A 26,347-nucleotide genomic window follows, 5' to 3' on the forward strand; every position below is an offset into this window, starting at 1 on the left:
GACATATTGACTCTCCTAAAACAATCAACTTTATGATCTGTTCCCAATAAAAACCAGCCGCTTTGCACGAGCGAATCATGTGCTTGTATCGTCATATCTGTTCTGACAGAAATGGTGGCGCCAAATTTAACTGCAACGCTACACATGTCCTCACTTCGTGTCATATCCACTAGTTGACTACGTGCTTGTTAGGTTGTGTTTAAAGGCTAAAGTAGGGTGCATTCTGGAAATTTTTGAGATGCAGAAATTAGATCTATGGCAGTGTGCAACCGTGTGCCAGTCACTGTCTGTCTGATACTGATCTAACGGAGATGCCTCATTTGAACTGGTCGCGAGCTAACTGCAGCGACGACGATGACGACAGCGAAGGTGGCACTAGCTTTTCACTCTTTATGTCGTTAATGTGACGATGGAAGTGTGCAATAGTTGCTGCTGCAACTGTATTTGGCGAGTTTATTTGCGAGCGTAACTTCACCGCTACAGAGGGCGGCAGACTGCAGAGTTAGTTCGCTTCGCGAGGTTCACGAATCGACTGCGGTTTTCCACCTTCGCGTGGATTAGTGTCCGTCCCTTTTCCCATAGATGTTCTAACAGGTGTTTCCAGTGCACGGAAGAAGTTGTTTGATTATTGAGGAGTGTCCCATTTTGGCGGTTGAAACTAGGTGGTGAATAGGAGGTAATGCATAGTACAAGGGCAAATTTTTGTGATCACGATAAATTAGTTAACATCAAACGGGTTTACGCGATTACGTAAGCGCGAAGAATTCTGCAAATCATTATGGTTTTACCACTAATAGTGCCACAACTAAATGGAAGTAAATCAGTGAAGAAGATGTTTCAAGGTCGGATATCTGACTCATTGGCTGGAGACGACGAATTGCAGACCGTGTCCGTGTACATGTGTGGGCGATTTGCCAGTTGTTAGAGTTGTGATACACAGACTATTCTCCAGCTTAGGCGCGAAAAATTAATCATCAATTGAAAGGCTTCAGTGAATGCTTCCAGTGTGAATCGAATAGTATTGTTCTTGGATGCTCAAAAAGATATTCCTTCGTAGTTTATGTAACATGGAGTGACAGTGTTTCACCTAGATTTGAATGTATTAATAGATTGCAAGATTCCTCTGTTTTATAATAGTGCACGGTTAGGTCTTACAACATCGACTTGCATTGAATGCATTTATAGAAGAGCGATCACAAGCGTGTTCAAGTGCTGTTCACAAATTTTCGATTTTATTCGCGTGTTGGCGGTGGATTGATAAAAAGAATCAAAAGAACAGAATAAAGGGAAAGTGGAAAAAAGAGAACTGGCTGCAACTAGTTACAGGTGGAGAAACATTGGAGCAGCACACTGCACTCCATCACTTATCACGTGTATACAGTTTGACCTTCACGATCCCGTGGCGGACGAGTATCGCTGCGTGAATTTTCAAATGAAGCGAGTGTAGGAGAATTCGCGAGATCACGATATGCTTTACGATTTATGATCTAAGTTAAACACAGCTGATTTGCGATCGCGTGTAAACACCGAAAGAGAAGCTATTTTTAGCATCAGGTGTCAAGCGACTGCGTTCGCGGTAGACACAATTCGGATAGACAATTCGTTGGTCATGTTTTTGTTCATGATGGGATATTATATCATTTCTGAGGCGGCTCTGAACCTGAACCACCTGCAACAGCATGTGGGCCAAAAGTAGTTAGCATCTGATAGATTTCAAAAAAATAGTCGTGAGTTCAATGGCACAAAGTAGTATTAGTCTAACGTGACATCATCTTATTGAAATCCGGATTCTGCGATGGCACTGCATAAGATATGACGTTACACCTACTTTTGTAAATCCTAAACTTTTTACAGAATGGAATTTTTGGAAACTATTCAAAATAGAGATTTCCAAAACTAAGACATTTTCGTCATAGTTTTTAATATGATGTTACGATTTATGCATAGGGTCACGGGAGGCACCGCCGAGTTTCAGCAAACATGATTTTTGCCGAGATCTCAGTAAAAGTGACGTTTCGGTTGCTAAGATACGGATTTTACAAACGATTAGTGAATAATGCACCACCAAGTGAATAATGAGCTGAAAAAGCATCCACCATGTTACCAACAACTGGGAACAATAGCTAGGTCCAGTGCCCGGTGTTCAGGGTAGTTAGTTCAGGCTAGCGGAAAGCAAACTATTTTTCTTAGTATAATTTTTATTGAACAAAATTCCCTAAATGTACATGGCACAACAATTATTTGAAGCAAATTAAAAATATATAAATGCATTTGAAATTATATACCACCTAATTGGAAGTAAAGCTAACGCAATTAAATGAAACTGTCAATTTGAAATCTATGTATCAGTTATATTCTCTACAACGGTTAACATCCTCTAAAACTATAAACTGACTACAGAATATTTAAGAGGTTGGTAGTACGTTTTCCGGAAGAGGGGAAAAATAAGAAAGAGAGTGATAGAGATAAAAGGGAGAGCGAAAAGGGAGAGAGAAAAGGGGTAGAGAACAAGGAGAGGCAGAAAGTTGAGAAGATAATGACGGGGAGAAAGGCTTGAACCTTGATAGAAGACGGACGGATTAAATGCTCGCTCGATTATGAAAAACGGATCCCTGTTTTGAAGGAACGAAAAACGTGTTCGCGGTGAAACGGGAGTGCAAAGTATTCCCTCGGATTCGGTGTTGAGTGTCCAATTCGGTGTCAAGTGCCCAAGGGGTCCAGTACCAGGATTTAGCCACGTCGTGATCCGGAGGATCCAGCCCGGACCAGTGTCGCTACATTCCAGCCCGTGGCGAAGGCTTTTCAACAACCCGAGGAATCACTAAAGCGCCACGGATTTCTAGCCGCATCATTAATCGGTGCCACGTACCAGAAGCAAGTCACGGAAGTCTGGATTCACCACGGTCCCGAAGCGTCTCTGGTGAAAATCGGTGGTCACGAGTCTAAGGAGTGTTGGACAGTGTCGGCTAGTCCCGTGCCACACCACACGCCACGATCCGCGATGGCCAAAGTCTTGGAGGTGAGGGTCTAGCAAGGTCCGAGGGCTTGCCCCGCTTGCTAGAACCCAAAATCCGATGAGCCATCGCCCCGTGAGCGAGCACGAGGAACGTCGAAAGGAGGGCGCAGTCCAAAGCGGAAAACCTACGATATCCCGAAAGCATTGAGGCCACGCGGCCGAGACTCCAGGAAGGCGCAGTCCAATTCGGAAGACCTACGATACCCCGAAAGCCATAAGGCCACGCGGCCGATACTCCAGGTAAACCGCCAACAATCAAACTACACCTCTCTCTCCCATTTTGCATGCTTCGCCCAATCAGAGGCGTCTACGGAACCGGAACCAAAACAGGGAAATGTTTGTGTCGTGTAAATTTGCTGAACAAAAGAAATCTGTGTACCATTCCCGGTAGTGGGCCACTCAATGCACATAAATGTAGATTGGACATTGGTACAAACTCCATACATACATTGACTGAGAGAGACTGACGCTGACCATCGTGTGCAGAATCTGGTCCCCATGGATAAGGAGAGTGATCATGTAATTTCCGGATATGGAAGCAAAAACGGTAGCTTTATAGCAAATAGCTGCCTAAACACGATGGCGGAATAGAAGTGCGCCTGGTTTCGCACAGGCGGCCTCAGCGGGTGTGGAAGGTAGAAACCCGGAAGCTATATGGAGTCTCTGATTGGAAATCGGAAATAGTATGTTGACGAGTTCCCGGAGAGGTAGGAAAATCAGCTTCAGTCTAAACAGTAGTCAGCTGTAGATTAGGAATCGGGTGGCAATTATGTGGTTTTAATAATATCCGCTCTGAAGGGAGGCATGAGAGATAGTCCTCGGTCAATGGAGACACGGAGAACCTTCACAAGCTTCCAGTTTGGAGTCGGTCGTATATAAATTTCAAGGTTGCGCCAGAAAGATAGTGCCTCTCGTTACAGACCCCTGCGAGTACCTAGTCTCTAGAGGGTAGGTCATGGAGCCGGAGTTGCCAATGAAACCCCGGTGGAAGAGGAAACTTTGTACGAAAGCTAGTATATTTCCAGAAAGGCATCAGTTCGCCAGCTACTTGAGCACTAACGGAGTCCAGGTGCGGTTGAAGGCCTTCGCTATATTCAGGGAAACCAGATCGACGTGTTTCCCTCCGTCGAAGGCATTTTGGAGTACATCTGATAGCCCAGAAAAGTACGAGCTTCCATTGGCTTCGAGTTTTTCCCGAAGCATACGATTCATCAACCTCTCGACGACCTTTGATAAATACATGGTCAACAATATAAGTCGGTGGTCGGCGACGTGTCGCGGAGAGAAGAATAGGCTTCGTGGCTCGGTGACTGAGGCGTCACTCGCCGGGAAACACTTGACTTGACTGACCTTGTTTACTAGATCGAGAAAACTGTTTTTTGCGGCTGGGGAAGGTTTTTCATCATTGGATACCCTATTCTATCGGGGCCAGAAGAGTTCCTTGTGTCTATGGCGAGAATGTAGGAGAGCTCAGCAAATGAAAAAGGCCTAATAAGTCCGGCGGCGCTCTAAAATTCTGCACGGTTAGGATCCTTGCGGCTAATAGCCTTTAAAACTTGGTTGGATAGCCACTTACTGTTACGAATGTTGAGTATTTCCCGAGTGCATTGGTCACCTCATGTAGGTAGGAGATAGTGCGGTCATTCGAATCAATGTGAATGGGAGTAGATCTGCGTTTGCCACTAAGCGCGTTGACTTCCCCCATAGTTCGGCAGCAGATTGCGCTGCGTTAACGGAGTCCAAGAAAATTCTTCCACTGTTTCTGGCGTATTGGATGACCGCACGACTTTCATAGTTTTTTTTTTGCTTGTACTCCTCCAATGCACCTACCTTATTCGGCTCGACGCGTCTCATCCGATACCACCAGAAAGCTCTGCTTCCAGGTCAAGTAGAGTAGAGTGGGGCAAGAGTGCGCGTGGGGTAAGAGTACGGTTTCGATTTTTCGAAGTAATAAAAAAAGATAAACTAGCAGCACTGCATCAGTTTGACAGGTATTCTGGCCAACTATTATCATGTGTAATTGTAAACGATTTGAATAAACAACAAGGGAGATATGGAGTTAGATAACTTTTGATCATTTTGCTAAAAAATTGGATTTCCGCAACTAGTATTTCATTACCATATATACGTTCAATCAGGTGAACATTATACCATTTCGATAACCTATTGTATAGAGTACTTTATGGTACAGAACACCAATCCGGTTGGGTTTCCAAGAAGTCAAAACCATTACTTGAATAATTTTGGGACTGTGGGGTAAAAGTACGCAGGAACCGGTGGGGCAAGAGTACGCATATGAATCTTCAAGTTATGATGTCAAACCCGTATATCTGGCCGAAATAAGACTTCTTCCAAAGCGTAAAGATCCACAACTAAGAAAAAAGGGACAGAATTTGAAATTATCACAAGTTTTTAGGATAAGTTGAAGTAATTCGGTGTTAGAAAGGACTTAGCGAACAAAGCACTGAAACGAAATAATAAAATTGTATTAGGACTTGTTGTACAACTAAACATAGTACAAAAACACAATTTCATCTAAATGATAATTTCATTTAATCAAAAGAAACATTCATAAATTACGCAACGTTTAGCTGGGAGGGGTTGCGAGATGTGTGAGGATCCATATAATTTTTAGAGGATTCATACAAATAGTGTAAAATAGGGGGGAGGGGTGATGAAATAGCCAAATTTTACGTTACGTGATTGGTAGACTTTCTTTAAGGAAAATGCCGTTGAATACGCCACGCGTAACCTGGATATATATGTTTACCTCTGTAGTTTTATCTATATATAAAAACAATGGTTTTCGTATGAAAGTGCACATTTTAGGACCCCTCCCCTTTAAGAGTTACGTAATATTTAAACATTCCTGAATATATGCTCATTAAACATCAATTAAATGTTATTAACTCTTATTTGTGTCAATATATACTTAAAGCACATGATTGGATAAATGCGTACTTCTTACCCACCGATGCGCACTATTACCCCACCGGTGGGGTAAGAGTGCGTTTTTCACTTGTCTTGCAATAAGGGTTCTACTAAAACGAATCTCAATAATTTCAATATTTTTTCCACTGGGTAACATAAAGGAAGAGTATATGAATCATCGACACTGATTTGATATGCAGAAGCTTGCTCCATAAGGGCCACATGATCGATTGAAAACTAAGTGCGTACTCTTGCCCCACTCTACTCTACTAGTTTGAAGAATGGAAAAACCAACGACGTCAAGGATGACCTTGGATAAGTCGAAGAGTGTTTGCGGGGTGCTTCTTTTTAATGCGCGTGGAATGGTGCCATCGAATGATTCCCAGTCTTCGTCATCATACCCTTTAGGCGACACAGATATCTAATGAAAGGACAGCTGAGCGGCGGCCAGATGATGTCCTGTCGAGAGCTGATGACGACGAGGAAATTAGAAGCGGCAATGACGATGCGTACAGAAGTGAGCTTTGCAATGGCTAAATGGTGGCCGACTGGTGCCCTGTTTATGGACGGCGCTGGCGAGGAATGTCTTCAGTAGAAGATAGTTACTTTGCGGTTGAATGACGGTCGGTGAGTGGCTTGCCGAATGATGGTGTTGGCGGCGGATGACTGTGATTGAAGCAAGCTTTGATATGGTTGAGAGAAGGCCAGTCAAAGGTCACTGGCAGTGTGGCTTAGAGGAAGCAAACAGCATGCAGAGCATGAACACTCAATGCATGCCCGATGGCATATACAAACCGCATTTTGGATCGCGTTTTGGACGACCGAAACGATACGCAGCACTAACACAAACAATAATAAATTATGTTCGCTGTCCACCGACGAGAGAAAAACAATCCGGTGGCATATGCATACTGTGGAGGATCGCTCTTTGGACGATCGGAACGATGCGCATCACTCTGTACTTATTTGCTCGATGGCTACTGTAAACTATGGAAGATCGCACTTGTCTCCAAAGCACAATGGTAGGAAGCCGTGAATTGATGGACTCAATTGTTTTGTGCCGAAACAGTTCATATGATCTAAATAGTGTCTTCAGAGAAAAAAATCGTAAAAATATTGCCCACATTTGAGTGGAGTGATTTTCAATAGTAGAGTAGAGTGGGGCAAGAGTACGCACTTAGTTTTCAATCGATCATGTAGCCTTTATGAAGCAAGCTTCTGCATATCATATCAATGTCGACGATTCGTATACTCTTCCTCTATGTTACCCAGTGGCAAACATATTGAAATTATTGTAATTTGTTTTAGTAGATCCCTTATTGCAAGACATGCTCAAAACGCACTCTTACCCCACTGGTGGGGTAAGAGTGCGCATCGGGTGGGGTAAGAGTACGCATTTTTCCAATCATGTGTTCAAGTATATATTAACAAAAATAAGAGTTATTACAGAATGTTTAAAGATTACGTAACTCTGAAAGGGGGAGGGGTTCTAGAAATGTGAACTTTCATACGAAAAAACTTTGTTTTTTATTATATACAAAAAAAAACTACAGAGGTAAAAATATAAGAGATTTCCCATAGCTTGAAGAAAGGCATTTTCTTTAAAGAAAGATCACTAATTACGTTACGGAAAATTTGACCATTTCATCACCCTTCCCCGCTATCTTACACTTTTTGTATGAATCCTCTAAAAATTCTATGAATCGTTATACATCTCGCAACCCTCCCAGCTCAGCGTTGCGTAATTTATGGATGTTTCTTTTGATTAAATGATTATCATTTAGATGAAATTGTGTTTTCGGACTATGTTGAGGTGTAAAACAATACCAAATACAATTTTATTATTTCGTTTCAGTGCTTTGTTCGCTAAGTCCTTTCTAACACCAAATTACTTATCTTTAAAGGGAGAATTTGTGATAATTTTCGATTTCTGTCCCTTTTTTCTTTGTTGTGGACCTTTACGCTGTGGAACTTATTTCGGCCGGAGATACGGGTTCGACAACAGAACTTAAAGGTTCACATACGTACTCTAGTCCTACCAATTACAGCGTACTTTTACCCCACAGCTCCCAAAAATTTATTCAGTCAATGGTTTTGACTTCTTGGAATACCAACCGAATTAATGTTCTGCACCACAAAGTACTCTATACAATAGGCTATCGAAATAGTACACTCAAAATAATTGTCACTTAATTTCCACTATAAAAATCAGGTAGGCTTTAATAATCTACATTTATGACGACCTTACTTGTGTCTAATAAAACTTACTCACATGTCATATGCCTACCAGAAAGAAATGTAGTGAAATTTAAATGAAAACGCAGAAAACAATATCTATATTCTTTTCTAGTGAATACTACTTGTCACGAATGAATGAAAAATATATGAGTGGGGTACTCAGACCGAAGTCTATGTTTTGCATCAATCGCTAATGAAAAATTGTGCAGAAACATCATGAGAGCAATTTACAAAAATAAGCTTTTGAGTATGAAATAAATATTTCATAACTCAATTTTTGGTCCCGTCCGCCTCTAGTGGATGGGAATTATTATCACTCACACGAGTATTGCGCAAACTATTATTCCAATTCACTTAAAATCTATGTGTTTGTTGAAATCTCAATTCACTTAAATTTAAATACATTTTTTAGTGAATTGAGAGCAGTGAGTATCATCACTAACAAATCATTTAACTTCTACAAACGAAACTAGATGGAAAATATCCGCATATGTTTTCATGTAACTCTCAAGTGAAAATTATTTTGAGTGTACAATGTTCACCTGATTGAACTTATAGATGGTATTGGAATACTAGTTGCGAAAATACAATTATTTTTAGCAAAATGACCAAAAATTTATCTAACTCCATATCTTCCTTGTTGTTTATTCAAATCGTTCACAATTACACATGATAATAGTTGGCCAGAATTCCTGTCAAACTGACGCAGTGCTGCTAGTTTACCTTTTTTACAACTTCAAACAATCGAAAACGTACTCTTACCCCACGCGCACTCTTGCCCCACTCTACTCTACCTGATATTGAAAAAGTTGGAAATCGTCCTTTGCGGGGATGAATAATCAACCTCCAAAGTGAGCGTTTAATTTGCTCACTCAAACAAAGCAGAACACAACATACCGATGATCGCGCGAACGTTCTGCGGGCTGGAAGAAACACGATCGAGCGCGTTCTAAATATTTATTCGCTTATTAATTTGCTCACTTGCACAAAACAGAATAAAGCATAAAGATAATTGCGCGATTGTTCTGCGAGCTGGATGAAACACGATCGAACGCGTGCTCAAATTTAACTTGCTTAATAATTTACTCTCTCGCACAAAGTAGAGCAAAACATTCTGATGATCGCGTGATCGTTCTGCGTGCTGGAAGAAACTCAATCGGACGCGAACTAAAATTTCAATTGCGGATATTCATTTACTTGCACAACGAAAAACTAAACATGTCGATGTTCGCGCGATCGTTCTGTGTGACAAAGGGAAAATATCGTACGTGCACTCAGTAGTCAAGAATACGCTTAATGGGAACTGCCTAGCAAAACTTCCATAAAAACCATCATCCACTTACTTGAGCTGCGAGAAATTCTAAAAGATGTGTTGGCTGATACTCATGTACTATCATATGCGTAGTGGGTTCATTCACAAATTGCATAACGCAAAAATTGACCATTTTCAACCCCCACCCACCTCCTATTCTGAAATTTGCATAACAGGTACCCTCCCACCCCTAAAGCGTTATGTAATTTGTGAATGGTCCCTACGGTTTTTTATGAGCTTCTCCAATCCGCTGAGCTCTCCTTTTTCTACAATTTGTTCAGCACAGTGAAACAGGTATTTTTTTTTTCAAAGCCAGCAATTTGACGGAACACCACCCGGAGGACAGACAAATATCCGCAGGAGGCCCATTTGAGATGGTGTGGGATTTTCTACGCGTTCCCTCCATTTTCACACACTATCGATTCTTCATATCTTCATAATTATGTAAAAAAGAATATTACAAAACATACTTAAAAACTATAGCTTAAAAAACCAGAGATCTGACGAAAAATGACGGATCGAGAAAAACACCTTTGTCAGCAACCATGACACACTTGAAAAAACTCAGACTTTTTTGGTTATGTCAGTGCTTCAACCTTTTCTAAATACCAGCTCTGCAAAATCTCTCATTTCCTACTCGGCTCTCACTCTCGCTACATCCGACCACTTCTTTTTCATTGGCATTACATCCCCCACTGAGACATTGATGCCTAGCAGCGTGCTCATTCAGGTCTTCCACAGTTACTAACTGCGAAGATTCTAGGTCAAGTTACCATTTTTACATATTTAGTATATTATGAGGCTAACACGATGATACTTTTATGCCCAGGAAAGCCGATAAAATGCCATTCCGAAAATTTTCTAAACCAGACCGGGAATCGAATCCACCCACCCGCAGCATGGTCTTGCTTTGTAGCCGCGCATCTTACCGCACGGCTAAGGAGGGCCCCGCCCACATTCGCTCACATGGCTACCCTATCCTACACCTTCGCAATTAGTGGTATTCAAACAATAATCTTCTAGAAAAACATTGCGCTATAGTATCACCAAACAAAACATTTTGAAATTTAGCTTCTGAAATCAGCTATTGACAAACTACTTAATGATCGAACCTGAATTACTATCGAAACTATTCTTGCCCAACCAGATTTAAAGAATTGAATGAAATAAAATTTCTAACATTTGTTTTTTTTTTCAGTTTTCCAATTTTTCAGACTTAAACTATGGCTTCCAGACTGCGTAAATTTGGGGTCACCGCGGCTGGTGTGGCGCTTGGTGCAGCCCTGTCTACATATGCCCTCAAGAGTAGTGACATCTCACCACATCATGTAAGAACACACATAAACGATTAAAACGCGACTGTCTCAGAATCAAACCTAACACGGTCTCTCAATCACGCCAGGTACAAATGGAGGAAATGCAAAGAATTCGCCGAAAACGTACCTTACCCTCGCGGGCCGAGCAGGTCAAGGCACTGCAAAGTGGCGAAGAGTTCGATGTGTTGATCATCGGGGGTGGCGCAACCGGTGCGGGATGTGCGCTGGATGCTGTAACACGTGGTCTCAAGACGGCGTTGGTCGAAGCGGACGACTTCGCAAGCGGTACTTCATCCAAATCGACCAAGCTGATCCACGGTGGCGTTCGGTACCTGCAGAAAGCCATTCTCGGGGTAAAAATCGTAGACTGAATTTAATAAAGACGTATGACTATATTAGTGTTTGTGTTTCAGCTTGACATTGAGCAGTACCGGATGGTGAAAGAAGCCTTACACGAACGTGCATCCATGTTGAGATCCGCTCCACATTTGACCCGACCTCTCCCAATTATGTTGCCTGTTTACACGTGAGTTTTCGTCGATTACGTTGATTTTATAAAATTTCATTGATTTGTGCACTCTTCCCTGTAGCTGGTGGCAAATACCCTATTTCTGGGTTGGCATCAAAGCCTACGATTTCGTTGCAGGTGATCGCAATGTGAAGAGCTCATATTATCTATCAAGGGAGGATGCTTTGGAGCTGTTCCCTATGTTGAGAGGGGATACATTGCGCGGTGCAATCGTGTATTACGATGGGCAGCAAGATGACGCGAGAATGTGTCTGGCGATTTCGCTGACTGCTGCGCGACACGGGGCTTCGATTACTAACCACGTGGAAGTGTTGGAGCTGCTGAAGAAGAAGAACCAAGCGGGTAAGGACGTGTGCTGCGGAGCGAAGGTTCGGGACAACATCACTAAAAAGGAATGGACCATTAATGCCAAATGTGTGATTAATGCAACGGGCCCGTTCACCGATTCGATCCGTAAGATGGACAATCCAACGGTGAAGTCAATTTGCTGTCCTAGTTCGGGTGTGCACATTGTGCTGCCAGGATTCTACAGTCCTCCTCAGATGGGCTTGCTTGATCCGGACACTTCTGATGGTCGTGTGATCTTTTTCTTACCTTGGTTAAACGGTACCATCGCTGGTACAACAGACGCTCCGTGTGACGTTACTCATAATCCTTCCCCTAGTGAGGATGAAATTCAATTTATTCTTAGTGAGATCAAGAGCTACCTGAACAAAGATGTAGACGTCCGCCGTGGTGACGTTCTATCTGCTTGGAGTGGAATAAGACCACTGGTGTCCGATCCTAACAAAGGTGACACGCAGTCCTTGGCTCGTAATCATATAGTGCATGTCAGCGATTCTAACCTGGTCACAATTGCCGGTGGGAAGTGGACTACTTATCGTGCCATGGCAGAGCATACAATGGACGCAGCGATTAAAGCTTGTAATTTGGAACCAGAGCGTGGATGCGTAACCGATGGCTTGTGGATCGAGGGAGCTCAGGGATGGACACCCACCATGTACATTCGTTTGGTACAGGATTTGGGTTTGGAAGTTGAGGTGGCGAAGCATTTGGCAATTTCTTACGGTGATCGCGCATTTGCTGTTGCTAAAATGGCTGCGCTCACCGGCAAAAGATGGCCTATTATCGGAAAGAAGTTGCACCCGGAATTCCCGTACATCGATGCGGAAGTTCGCTACGGTATTCGTGAATACGCCTGCACATGTGTGGATATGGTGGCTCGCCGTTTACGTTTGTCATTCTTGAACGTACAGGCTGCCAGCGAAGCACTTCCACTTATTGCCGATATTATGGGAGATGAACTGAAGTGGTCAAAGGAGGAAAAGGAAGTGAGTATTATTGGGTTTGAAGCAAGATGTAGATGTGTTATTCATTTATTTTTTTATGAATTTCAGAAACAAATCAAGGACTGCCAACACTTCCTCCAGACTCAAATGGGACAACAGATCAACCGTCAACTAAAAGAAAAGATCCCAGTCAATCTGTCTTCGGAAGAAGTTAATTTGTACAAGAAACGCTTCGATACGATCGATAAAGATAAGAAGGGATACGTATCTATTCCAGATATCAAACGAGCCTTGAGGGTATGTGCTAAAAATGATGGTACTATATAAGCATCTTGATAACTAAAAATTAAAACTATGACTTCCAGGCATACGGTGATGCTGAAGTCAGTGGAGAAGAACTTCACGATATTCTTCGTGAAATTGACACCAACATGAATGGCCAGGTTGAATTAGAGGAATACCTTCAGGTGAGCTTCTCAAGATGTATATCTTGGTTACCACAACAAAAATTAATTCGATTCTTTTCCTATACTTGCTCCTCAGATGATGTCCGCCATCAAGTCGGGTTACATCTCGCACTCGCGTTTCGCTGCTGTTGCCGAACAGGAGGAAATTCGCAAGGAACAGGAGCGACTACGGAAGCAGATTACGGTCGACCGCTCTGGTGGTGGTCTGTAGATTTCTTCATTCTTCTTTCGCTTCGCGTTCAAACGATTTCGAACGTCGATTTTTCGCTTTGTTTCTTTTGATCAGCAGGTAAAGCTCCGTCGAAAGCGGCTCTAACCGAGCGTTTCCTCTCTTCTTTCAGGTCAACGAAAGTAAACTAAAGCATGTGATGCCTAATTACGTCAGGTTTATGACTAAAGATCCGTTCGATCAAACCCCACCTCAGCTTGTGCTCTAACTTAACCTCCATATTCTCAAGTTCATGTAATGTTAAAAAGGACAGGATCAGGAAGGAGCATGACTTCCTCTGTTTCCTGCTGTCGCACACTTGTCGTCGAAATCTCCGATGTACATAATTGTTATGTTCTAGCTCCTCCTGTAAGGACCATTGTTGTACCATGCTGGATGGCCTATTGTTTTCGAGCCATTTGTGGCTAGGATAGGTAAACTTTTGCAATAATTGCATTATTTGTGAGCCATCTTCAGACGCTTTTATTTGTAGGAATATTTTCCACGATTGGTATATATTTATTGGAATGATCCAAAATTTGTGTGTTACGTTTTTATGACTAATCTAATTGGCGCCTTTTATACAAATGAGTTCTGTTTGCTTGTTTCATACTGTGTTGTTTTAATTTCTATGTGCTGCATAACAACAAAATTTATTTTCTTATCTATTAATTGTTTCAATCCATTTCAGGTTCTGCACGATAATGATGATCCCGCCAATTTATTTGTTAGGCTAAATATCACAACACAGAATATTTATTGAACACAATCATCGTAACATTAAGATTTAGTAAAGTATGCAACGAATGTTCTAATTTAATCGAATTAAGTTTATTACAAATGTCATGCCATTGGAGCAGTATTTGAACCATAAAAATATCATTAAAAAACAAAAATTTAAACGAAGATCATCAATTTATCAATTATGGATTACAATGCCAATTGGTTTTTATATCATTTGTTTTGAATTGTTCTGAACTTGGGTGCTTGATGGAATGATGACACTTATATAGACATTAAAGTCGAGCCAGGACAAAAATAAAATTTTGATAAAATGAAAATACTATTTATGATACCTCTTTGACATTTATTGATACATGTGACATTGAACAAAAACTTACAATAAAATGCCAATCAAAAATAAACTTTGTTTACGAATTATACGAATACGAGTGTTGTTATATACTGTTTGGGATGTCCTATTATTTTCAGAAAGAAATTTTCCATCTGATGGAAAATCGAGACTATTCCATTATCTAGTATTATTTATTTATTTATAATTAGCTTACATCTATACAGATATCATTGATTCAACGATTTAACGCCATCCTCAATAACACGGTCCAAAGCCACTCTCTTCATTCTTAGCTGCGTCACCTTGTTTGATGCGCCTCACGTCTTGTTACAACCGGATCTGCAGCTAGCAGCTAGCCTAGTACAGTCTTATTGGTATAACAATTATGAATACGGAATCCCACAATGAGCGATGACCAACTCGAATATTAAAAAAAAAAAATTTCAACTTTCCGAAAATATTGAAAGAATGTTTTTGAACTTTTTTTGTTTTTATCAATTTTAAACATTATGCATAGCTATTTTTTATCTTGGCTCGAAATATATCATTTCTTGATCATAAATTTTCCATCAACATAAATTATAATGAAAATACGATCATGTACCTCTATCTGCATAACTGTTCTATATACTTATATGAGGTCATATTTCGTGCACTGTACCTGGAAATATGTGGCAAACCAACTACCATTCACGATCTCTCTATTGATATCGGTATTCGGTGGCTTTCCTTAGATGAACGGCCGCAAAGTAAGACCATGCTGAAGGTGGCTGGGTTCGATTGGTCCAGTCTAGGAACTTTTCGGATTGGAAGTTGTCTCGACTTTCCTGGGCATAAAAGTATCATCGTGTTAGCTTCATGATATACGAATGCAAAAATGGTAACTTGGCTTAGAAACCTCGCAGTTAATAACTGTGGAAGTGCTCAATGAACACTAATCTGCGAGGCGGCTCTGTCCCAGTGTGGGGATGGAATGCCAATAAGAAGAAGAAGAAGAAGCTGGAACCCGCGCGAAAAAAGGCTTATACCACGCTTATATGAGGCCGACGACTCTATCTGAATATCTCTTGTATCCCCCACAAGTCCTTGTGATTCAGACAACAAAAACCATTCCGTAGTCAATAAATAGCAAATAAAGGGGCACTTCCAACTTGTTAACGTGCTCCAGGATGATGCGGTATTACTCGGTCGTAGAATACTTGCTATAACACTGGCACAGACAGTATAGGGTCAGTCCTAAGCACATCCACTAACAGTCAATGGATCTAGGGTTAGTTGAATAGGTGACTTTGTTTTTAACGCTTTGGATGGTTTCTTCTTGGAGCATACTGACTGAAACTTGAAGAAGTTATAGAAGTGCTTGAACCAGCATTTCAGCTGTCCAACTCGGTGAGTAACTGCGCTCATGCCTGATTCGTCTTGGCGTTGTGACACAACAAAGCAGAGGACGTACACACATGCCCACCTGCCGGTCCCGTCTGTAGCAACACCCGACTCCCCCTTTACAGACGATTTGGGGGAAAAAAGCAACAATCGGTGATAGTCGCCTCTCCTACCATATCTTCCAACGAATGGGTGGAGAAAGGACGTTTTCGTAGACCGGCTGAAACGCTTCCACGTGCAAAGTCCTGCATAACGGACCCCTGTACTACCCTATCCGGGTAGCCACTGGAATGAGGCAAGGATGGATGTATTATATTTTCTCTACTGTTCCCCATGGTTATCGACGAAGTCAGAGGTCACTTCGGCAGCCCACCACCATGGAGGAGCCAAACGACCTCGACCCAACCGACGATACTGCTCTACTAGTGCAACGGCGCTCTGCCTGAACGACCAGGTGGAACGCTCCTCTCATCAACGTCAACTAGACCAAAACGTTGGATGTCAACACGAACAACCCTTCAACCCCATGGTAGCTGGGATAACAGTAGGCAGGAATCTGGCAGATCATCGCAGTAGAGCCAGACCCAGGATCTCATGGCGACGAAACCTCGACAAGGAAATGAACGGAGGCGATAGAAAGCTGGCGTGGGCGCGACTCTACGCGAAAGCGAGCAGCTGCCTAGGATGGAGATCTTTTACGTTGGCTCTATGTACCCCTAAAGGTTTTCAGGATCTATGAGTGAATGAGTGAGCAATGAGCGCCGCTTGTACATGGGTGCAGAGATGAAAACAAAATCCGTTGCCCTATTTCATAAATATTTCAGAGCTTGTATAGAAGAATGCCTTACTTGTCATCAAACGTGCCTCACTACTGCATCGGATGATGTTCAAAACGCCACCCTCGCTACAGCTTCGTTGTTTTATATGCCACCAGCGTCGGTCTGAAGAGCTGCTGTGTTCATCGCACTCCAAATATTCAGATTGCGACACATCCTCTGTACGTTGTTGTCCGGGGTCGTATCTATACCGCAGGCAAGTAGCATGGCATGGCAGTTGACTAGCCCGGAATCTGTTTGTGGGTCCCGTACTTGACTTAACCCTTTCCTTTCCATGACCTTTTTTCCAAGTTTTCAATTGGAAGTAATTATCTTTGAGAAAAACGTTAACGCAAAGTTATTTGGCATATCAAAAATTAGTGACACTCGTATTTTTTCACTCCTGTACTAGCCACGAATCAATCAAGTTGTTATGGATCCTGCACGACGTGAACAGCTTTATGGCATACCGCAGTTTTCCGGAACGGGATTTGAAAACTGGAAGATTCGCGTGGGAAAGTTTTTGAAGTCTTTTGGTTTATTGGAAGTCCTGAGTCAAGATGTTCCAACAGGCCGAAATGAAGTAGCGACGTTCAAGGAAAAGGATGGCAAAGCGACAAATTGTATCATTTCCTTTATTCACGATGACTTACTCGACCTGATTCGTGAAAAAGAAACTTCGAAAGAGATTTGGACCACGTTAGAGAATGTGTATGCAAAAAAAACGGCTTCTGGCGAAACTGAAAATGACTGGAGAATCATCAGCAAAGGACCATTTGAGAGCTTATCTTCACCCCCTTGAGGTGAGGCCGCATGGGACGAGGACAAAAGTTGCAAAGAGGCGGAGATGGCACTGGCTCCCATTGCCCACGTATCCAGAACCGCCAACAATAGGTTATAACTATATAGAGACCAATTTACAAAAGCACAATACTCGGAATCACCGCGAGAAAAATAAAAAACATAAATTTCACATGCAATTAAAAGATGTATTTTAGTACTTACGCTAATTTATTGACCTACAGTCTAGTATTGTGTGTTTAACGCGCGCAGGACATAATTTTACCGGCTCCGGATCTCCAGGTAATCCAGGAGGAGATTGGCCGACTGAAGAATAACAAAGCCCCTGGGGTTGAGTAACTATTTACCAGGAGAGCTATTTAAACACGGTGGTGAGGCACTGGCCAGAGCGCTGCACTGGGTTATTACCAAGATTATCGAGGAGGAAGTTTTGCCGCAGGAGTGGATGGAAGGAGTCGTGTGTAAGCTGGATTGTAGTAACTACCGCTCAATCACATTGCTGAACGCCGCCTACAAGGTACTCTCCCAAATTTGATGCCACCGACTAACACCAATTGCAAGAGAGTTCATGGGGCAGTACCAGGCGGGTTTTATGGGCGAACGCTCCAGCACGGAGCAGGTGTTCGCCATTCGCCAAGTACTGCAGAAATGCCGCGAATACAACGTGCCCACGTACCATCTATTCATCGACTTCAAAGCCGTATATGATACAATCGATCGAGACCAGCTATGGCAGCTAATGCACGAACACGAACGATCGGGTGATGTGCGTAGTTCGAGTTTCAGGGGCATTCTCGAGTCCCTTCGAAACGCGCAGAGGGTTACGGCAAGGTGATGGTCTTTTGTGTCTGCTATTCAACATCGCTTTGGAAGGGGTAATACTAAGAGCAGGGATTGACACGAGTGGTACAATTTTCAATAAGTCCGTCCAGCTATTTGGCTTCGCCGACGACATAGATATTATGGCACGTTACTTTGAGAAGATGGAGGAAGACTACATCAGACTGAAAAAGGAAGCTCAGCAGATCGGACTAGTCATCAACACGTCGAAGACAAAGTACATGATAGGAAGAGGTTCAAGAGAAGACAATGTGAACCACCCATCGCGAGTTTGCATTGGTAGTGACGAAATCGAGGTGCTAGAAGAAATCACTGGCGACTGCCGAAAATGATACCAGCAGATAAATTCTGAGACGCATAATGACTGGAAATCGTACGTACTTTGGACTCCGCAAGACGCTCCGATCGAATAGAGTTCGCCGCCGTACCAAACTGACAATCTACAGAACGCTCATTAGACCGGTAATCCCCTACGGACACGAGACCTGGACCGAGACTTGGAGTTTTCGAAAGGAAAGTGCTGCGTACCATCTATGGTGGGGTGCAGATGACGGACGGTACGTGGAGGAGGCGAATGAACCATGAGATACATCAGCTGTTAGGAGAACCATCAATCGATCACACTGCGAAAATTGGATGACTGCGGTGGGTCGGGCACGTAGCCAGAATTTCGGCAAGTAACCCGGTGAAAATGGTTCTCGACAACCATCCGACGGGTACATGTAGGCGAGGTGCGCAGTGGGCAAGGTGGATCGATCAGGTGGAAGATGACTTGCGGACCCTCCGTAGACTGCGTGAATATGGGAACTATGAGATGAAGTGCCGAACCGTTACCCTAGTTCTTTTTCGTTAAACTTGAGGCCACTCCGTTTTTCAATTACCTATAAATTAAAGAAAACAATATTCAACAGAGAACCGGATAGAGGTCGGCGACCAAGTTTTTGAAAATTGGCGGAAAATTAGTTTTTTTTTTTCAGATAAAATTTGGCTTATGTAATTAAGCTTCAGCGTCTATCTTTGTATATATAAAAACCAATCTATGTATGTATGCATGTTCGCTAACTACTTCTCAACCACTTGGCCGATTTCAACCAAATTTGGTACACACACACATTCTCTATCCTCAGGGGAAGTTAACAAAGGGGGCGGGATGGTCATTTAGATAAGGGGGAGGGTATGGGGGAGGGGTGGCACGGCAAATGCTGGTTAAAGCGTACCATTGGCACTTCAGGTACGAAGGAATAAAATATACCCGAACTTGTGGTCCTTAGCCTCTTACCCAGCAACTCCTATCCCTACCTCCTCATGGCGCTGGCCGGGATGCGAGCAACCTTAGAGAAGATCGGGTAACCAACCCCGGTGGGAACTATGGTCATATGCTGACAGGGAAGGGGGATGTTGCTCCTCTCCGGAGGTACAACTTTTACTGAGCGTCTGTTCTTCATGTTAGGAGCGGCTCACAACAGGGGCGGCTGATCATTTTCCGAGTGCCAGCGAGGGACTGTAAGTGGCCTACAGGAAATAAGGAGGAATGGTCCTACGAAAATTTAGGGGGTTTGGTGTCACGCCCTGCAAGCCAGCCTTTAAGAAAAACATACGCAACGAATAATCCACAAGAGAAAAGGGACTAGCGATTGGAAACTCGGTTCGTGGAACTGCAAATCTCTCAATTTCATCGGGAGCACACGCATACGTGTAGATAGAGGTAATCATAGCATCAGAGCTGGGGCAACACACACGAGCTGGGAACAGCTTTCATAGTGATAGGCGATATGCAGAGGCGCGTGATCGGGTGGTGACCGATCAATGAGAGAATGTGCAGGTTAAGGTTCAAAGGCCGGTTCTTCAACTTCAGCATAATCAATGTCCAAAGCCTTCGTTGCGGATGCACTGGTGATGATAAGAACGCATTGTACGCGTAGCTGGAACGTGAGTACGACACCTGCCCAAGCCACGACGTCAACATCATCATAGGAGATTTGAACGCTCAGGTTGGCCAAGAGTTTAGACCGACTATAGGAAAGTTCAGCGCTCACCGGCTGACGAACGAAAACGGCCAACGACTAATTGATTTCGCCGCCTCCAAGAATATGGCCATTCGCAGCACCTACTTCCAATACAGCCTTCCGTATCGGTACACCTGGAGATCACCAATGCAGACAGAATCACAAATCGACCACGTTCTGATTGATGGACGGCACTTCTCCGCCAGTATCGACGTCAGGACATATCGTGGCGCTAACATCGACTCTGGCCACTATCTGGTGATGGTTAAACTGCGCCCAAAACTAACCGTCATCAACAATGTTCGGTATCGACGACCGCCGCGGAACGACCTAGAGCGTCTGAAGCAACCAAATGTCGCCACTGCATACGCGCAGCATCCCGAGGCAGCGTTGCAGGAAGAGGGTGAGCTCGATGGGGCCCCTCTTGAGGACTGCTGGGATATAGTTAAATCAGCCATTTACGACGCAGCGGAGAATAACGTGGGACTGGGACGGAGTCAACGGAACAATTGGTTCGATGAAGAGTGCAGACAGATTCTGGAGGAGAGGGACGCAGCGTGGGCGATCGCGCTGCAGCAAGGTATCCGGCAGAATGTGGAACTTTATGGACAGCAGACCCGCATTTTTCAGGAGAAGAAACGCCGCCTGGAAGAAGCGGAGTGCGATGAGATGACACAGCTACATTGTCTATCTATTACCCAAAATGTCAAGGTCTTCCGGAAAACATAACAAATAAGGGACCTTATGGCAAAGTTAACCATTATTGCATGATTTCCCAGAAAGTTCTACGATTTGTGTCAAAATTTCAGCGCAATCTGCCAGTACCGAACCGAAATATTGAATTTATTCACGCTATGGACAATTTTTTCCCATTGTGCAGCGGAGGAGATGACTACGTCAGTTCAGCAGATGATGGAAGCTAACCAGCCCCCACCTTAAGGGAAGTTAAGGATGCCATCCAACAGCTAAAGACCAATTTAGCAGCTGGTAAGGATGGTATCGGAGCTGAGCTCATCAAGATGGGCCCGGAAAAGCTGGCCACTTGCCTGCACAAACTGATAGTCAGAATCTGGGAAACTGAACAGCTACCGGAGGAGTGGAAGGAAGGGGCCCATCTACAAGAAAGGCGACAAGCTGGAGTGTGAGAGCTTTCGAGCGATCATCATCCTTAATGCCGCCTACGAAGTGATATCCCAAATCATCTTCCGTCGTCTGTCACCATTAGTGAATGAGTTCGTGGGAAGTTATCAAGCCGGTTTCGTTGACGATCATATTCACTGTACGACAATTACTTAAAAAATGCCGTGAATACCAGGTCCCAACCCACCATCTGTTCATTGATTTCAAGGCGGCATACGACAGTATAGACCGCGTAGAGCTATAGAAAATTATGGACGAGAACAGCTTGCCTGGGAAGCTTACCGGACTGATCAAAGCAACGGTGGATGGTGTGCAAAACGGTGTGAAGATTTCGGGCGAACACTCCAGTTCGTTCGAATCGCGCCAGGGACTAAGACAAGGTGATGAACTTTCATGCCTGTTCAACATTGTGCTAGAAGGTGTCATGCGGATAGCCGGGTGTAACAGCCGGGGTACGATTTTCAACAGATCCAGTCAATTTATTTGTTTCTCGGTTGACATGTAAATTGTCGGCCGAACATTCGCAAAGGTTGCAGAACTAAACACCCGCCTGAAACGTGAAGCAACAAAAGTTGGACTTATGGTGAAGCGAGCGAGGTGGGCAGACCAGGTGCAAAACGACTTGGCGAGCGTGGGGCGCAGACGATGGAGAGATGCGGCCTCGAAACGTGTATTGTGGCGTAAAATTGTTGATTAACAGGTAACACTGTTTAAAAACTAACTTCTGAGCCCCTTTACCGATTTCAACCAAATTGTGTACACACATTCCCTATGCTAAGGAGAAGATAACAAAGGAGGTGGGATGGTCATTGGAAAAAGTGGGAGGGTAAGGGGAAGGTAAGAGGGAGGTGTTGTCTTTTTCGAGCAATTCAGTGTAGCTCCCAACCCCCAGGACCGATTTCAACAAAATTTGGTGCACACATTCTCTGTCATAAGGAGAAGATAACAAATGAAGGGTCATTGGGGGAAGGGGTTGTCTTTTGAAAACGAGCAATTCAGTGTGACTCCCAACCCCCAGGACCAATTCCAGCCAGATTTGGTATACATATTGTAGATCCAGTTGAAAACCGAGCTGAGGTTTCGCGATAATCGCATTTTCTTACATTTCCGGATGTCGCAACTGCATCGCGAGTAGTGCGCAACTATACCATAGTCGTGCGCTATCATGCGCACCACTCGCGATGCAGTTGCGACATCAAAGAATGGGAGAAAATGCGATTGTCGCGAGAGCTCAGTTCGGTTTTCAACTGGATCTACAATATTCTATATTTTTGAAGATGTTATTGAAAAGGTAGAAGGGCCTTAGAAATATACATATAAAATAGATAGGATACAATTCGATGCGCGGTAGACGTGGTACCTCTTTGGCCTGTTAATGCAATATTCAAATTAATTAATGAAAAAAATGTTACTTAGGTCTTTTTCAATACAAAATTTTCAAAACGACTTTTCTGCTTTTGTAAACAAAGATTCAAACGTCGATTTGACGAATCTGATAGCTCTCCCACGCAAACCATCATGATCAACAGGTAGCGGAAACCTTCACCTACCTGTTGGTGGTGATGGTTTGCGTGGGAGAGCTATCAGATTCGTCCAGGCATTGCATTTTATCCCATCATTCGATCTTCTGAGCAAAGATACTGATGATATCCAGGGATATCGATCTTAGTTATCTATCTGTTCAGTAAACAAAGTGCAATGTTCGCCATGGAGAAACATTTTTTCACTGTTTTTGTTGTAGCAACGCCCTCGCAACGTGAACAAATCCCGAATCACGCTGGTTATCTGGATCATCATTGAATGCTCAAATGATAATATCTTTCCAGAGTGCTCTTTGATTAGGGATCATATCTTTGCATAAGCAAAGATAATATCCTGTGCTCAGATGATATTGCAATGCCTAGATTCGTCAAATCGTCGTTTGAATCTTTGATGACAAAAGCAGAAAAGTCGTTTTGAAAATTTTGTCTTGAATTTACTTTTCAGTCCCGAGAAATGCCGGGTACATTAGGTAGTATTTAATATAAAATATAAAAAAAAGGCGAGAAGTCATTTTTTTCCTCAGAACTAAGTATGTAATTAAATTTTAGGGAAATTGTGAACAACGAACATATAAAATTCTTTTGCTGTGCAATCCAAGGGTGGAAGTAATAAATAAAAATTTGAGGTTATGGCTTTTAGTCTTCTTATGCTCAAAAACGGGTTTAACGTTTTTATCCGACGTTTCGGTTACATATATTGTACCTTTATCAAGGAGTTAACTAAGTCCCGTTTTATTGTTACATTGTCTTAGCATAGAACGAATAGAAGTGGCGCTAAAAACGTACTACACGATAGTTCCTGGTGCCCGGATAAATTCAATTTCGCAGCCCCTACCGAAAAATAGAGGGGGCGATTTAACATAAAGTTGTGACAAAACGTTCTATGCTAAGACAATGTAACAATAAAACGGGACTTAGTTAACTCCTTGATAAAGGTACAATATATGTAACCGAAACGTCGGATAAAAACGTAAAACCCGTTTTTGAGCATAAGAAGACTAAAAGCCATAACCTCAAATATCACCATCATAGTCGATCTCTCCTAATAATAAATAAAAATTTAAAATAAATTAAATCAGAAGCATCGTCAGATTTATTGAGGCATATTTTGGAAATGTTTATAAACTGTACATTATAACTTTTGTTAAACGTGCCGTAGCGTCTGCAGCTATTGTCACACTGCATTCAGATGCAGCTCTCGAAAGAGAAAAATCAGGGGTCTCGAACTAGCATACAGCAATTTGTTCACCCTGTTTTGACCGACCCTTCTTACATATTGCGGAATAAAGCGAGAGGACCATTCAGTCCTGCCCAGTTTCTAATATATTTGCCGGGCCTGTCGGTCGGTCGGTTGGTATAGGCAATGTTATAGGATGCGAGCAAAAGGGGCCAAGCTCTTCGGTTGCAGCGCTAGAGTATCGCAACAGCTGTGCTGTATGTGGGCATACCCACCCCAAAAGCCTTGCGTCTGATCCGAGAGGCAGAAGAGTGAAAGAGAAAGTGGTATCGAAAGCGGTGGTAAAAAATCCTAGTGCCGCGTCGAGGCCTATCATAATCCTTTGATGAAAACGTGGCAACAGTGTTGATAATTGGGGGTAGTTGTCCAATATGCGTCCTTTACATATTTCAATGTTTTTCACGATCACGCTTCAAGATTAAATCCAGTAACGCCCATTTGATTAAGTGGAGAATCTTGGCAATTCTAAACAGGGATTGAACTCATCACTTCATTATCATTTAGTATTTAGTCAATGACTCATTCCTGAGGCCGAAAAGTGTTGTATGGTGGATTTCTATAGCACTATCATGTTATTAAGTGATACAAGCGTTTCACGCTGTAAACATTGGACATAGAACATATAGCTATATAGAAGTCCAGAAGATAACACATTTCTGACTGAACAACGAATAAAACAGGTTCAAAATCAACACATGTGCTCATGATTTTAACAGCAGGCTCAATGCTTGAAGCTAAGCTAAATAGGGGAAATGTTCCGATCTCAATCTCACTGTACATATATGCATCTCATCGCTGAACAAATAAATACAGCACCAAATTCGTCGCTTCTTTTTGTCAACATGCGTGCTCACTGCTGAAAAAAATCACAAAAATAATAAACAAACCAAAATCCTTTCCATTTCTTCGTTTTTGATGGGATGGAAATAGGAGCTATGAGATGAAGTGGCGAACCGCTCCCCTATTGAAACGAATGATTGTATGTACACGTGAGACATTTCGGCCACCTCGGCGCATTTGAGTTCACTTTCCTCTTTTTGTGCTTTCTGCCTGGTTTGATTATCTGTTTAGTAGTTGTTGGTCGCCAGGAATCGAATACGTGGACGCCCTCCCAGTTCAATTCGTTGCAGGAGGTAGAAGCATGGTGAAGCGAGAAAGAGGATATCCTACTTTTGATGTTCTTCGCGTTGCGGTAGTCTCGTATTCTCATTTCCTTGGATTACGTCATGACAACTCATTGTGATGTTTTTTTTTATTCAACTTCATTTATAAAAGTATAGTTACTAGGTGAATAGTAATAAGAAAGGAGATATATTCATAATTTCAACTTGTATCGTAGTTACTGGATACCCTTTCCATTGAAATTATGAGAGAAATTCGCTGTTTGGAAGAATGAAAGAGGTAATCGTTGATTATCACTATGATTGTTATTTTTCTATTATTTCTAAGCCTGTGAAACTACTAATCTTACACATAAGCTGAGTAAACATATGGACATTATGACATTATTATGGACATAGATGTATTAAAAAAACAGGTTTGTCATATAATTCAAGATGAACATAAGTTGATTTCTCAAAAACTCAATTTAAAGTATACCCCAAACAATGAACAAGCCACGCAAAGTTGAAGCATCATCAAACATGATCCAATTCCGAGAAGGCTGGTTGTTATAGCAGTGCCAGCATTCCCTGCCTCTAAATTATGCTACCTAGACTGTTTTTCTTGGTCGAAGAGACCATCAAACGGAACGAAATTTACCTTCTCAATGAGTACGGAAGAGATTTTTGTTCTCTTTCTCTTCAGTTTATGCTCAGTTACAATATCAATACAGCTGGCTGGTAACATTATTTTACGAATGGCTATGAATAGATATGCAAAAAAAATCTGTTTGAGTATATGTCCTTAAGGGCATATATAAATTTGTATTATGAAAATACGCAATACTAAATATGAATGTAGATAATACTTTAAAAATGTTCAATCGAAAACTAACTTAAAATCGCACAAAAATCGCAAAACCTACATCAGTTGACTGTCTCGTACTGAGAAAAAATATTGAATGTCATGCCCGAATATATTCATAACCATTCGCGTTCAAAATATCAATGAAGTAAACTCTATTTCATAACTGCACATTGTGGTGTGCGTACATGAGGCGGAGCGGCTATGCGTGCTCTCCCATTTTTGGCTCATTGCTTTA

The 26,347-nt window shown here is 42.5% G+C and overlaps 1 protein-coding gene across 2 annotated transcripts; it reads left to right on the top strand.

Moving 5' to 3' along the window:
- Nucleotides 1-469: 469 nt before the first annotated feature.
- LOC134226767 (glycerol-3-phosphate dehydrogenase, mitochondrial) lies at nucleotides 470-14,496 on the top strand. 2 transcript variants are annotated; one of them, XM_062707739.1, is made up of 10 exons: nucleotides 470-676; nucleotides 10,696-10,825; nucleotides 10,900-11,166; nucleotides 11,227-11,339; nucleotides 11,404-12,673; nucleotides 12,740-12,928; nucleotides 12,997-13,098; nucleotides 13,175-13,301; nucleotides 13,440-13,740; nucleotides 13,998-14,496. In XM_062707739.1, the coding sequence occupies exons 2-9, from the start codon at nucleotides 10,721-10,723 to the stop codon at nucleotides 13,451-13,453; spliced, it is 2,187 nt and encodes a 728-aa protein (XP_062563723.1). In that variant the 5' UTR covers nucleotides 470-676; nucleotides 10,696-10,720; the 3' UTR covers nucleotides 13,454-13,740; nucleotides 13,998-14,496. The 2 variants fall into 2 exon arrangements, with proteins under 2 accessions (XP_062563723.1, XP_062563725.1); XM_062707741.1 differs by lacking the exon at nucleotides 13,440-13,740 and having other exon boundaries at nucleotides 13,175-13,387.
- The last annotated feature ends 11,851 nt before the right edge of the window (nucleotides 14,497-26,347 follow it).

Source organism: Armigeres subalbatus, chromosome 3 (assembly GCF_024139115.2).
Source record: "Armigeres subalbatus isolate Guangzhou_Male chromosome 3, GZ_Asu_2, whole genome shotgun sequence".
Classification (NCBI taxonomy): domain Eukaryota; kingdom Metazoa; phylum Arthropoda; class Insecta; order Diptera; family Culicidae; genus Armigeres; species Armigeres subalbatus.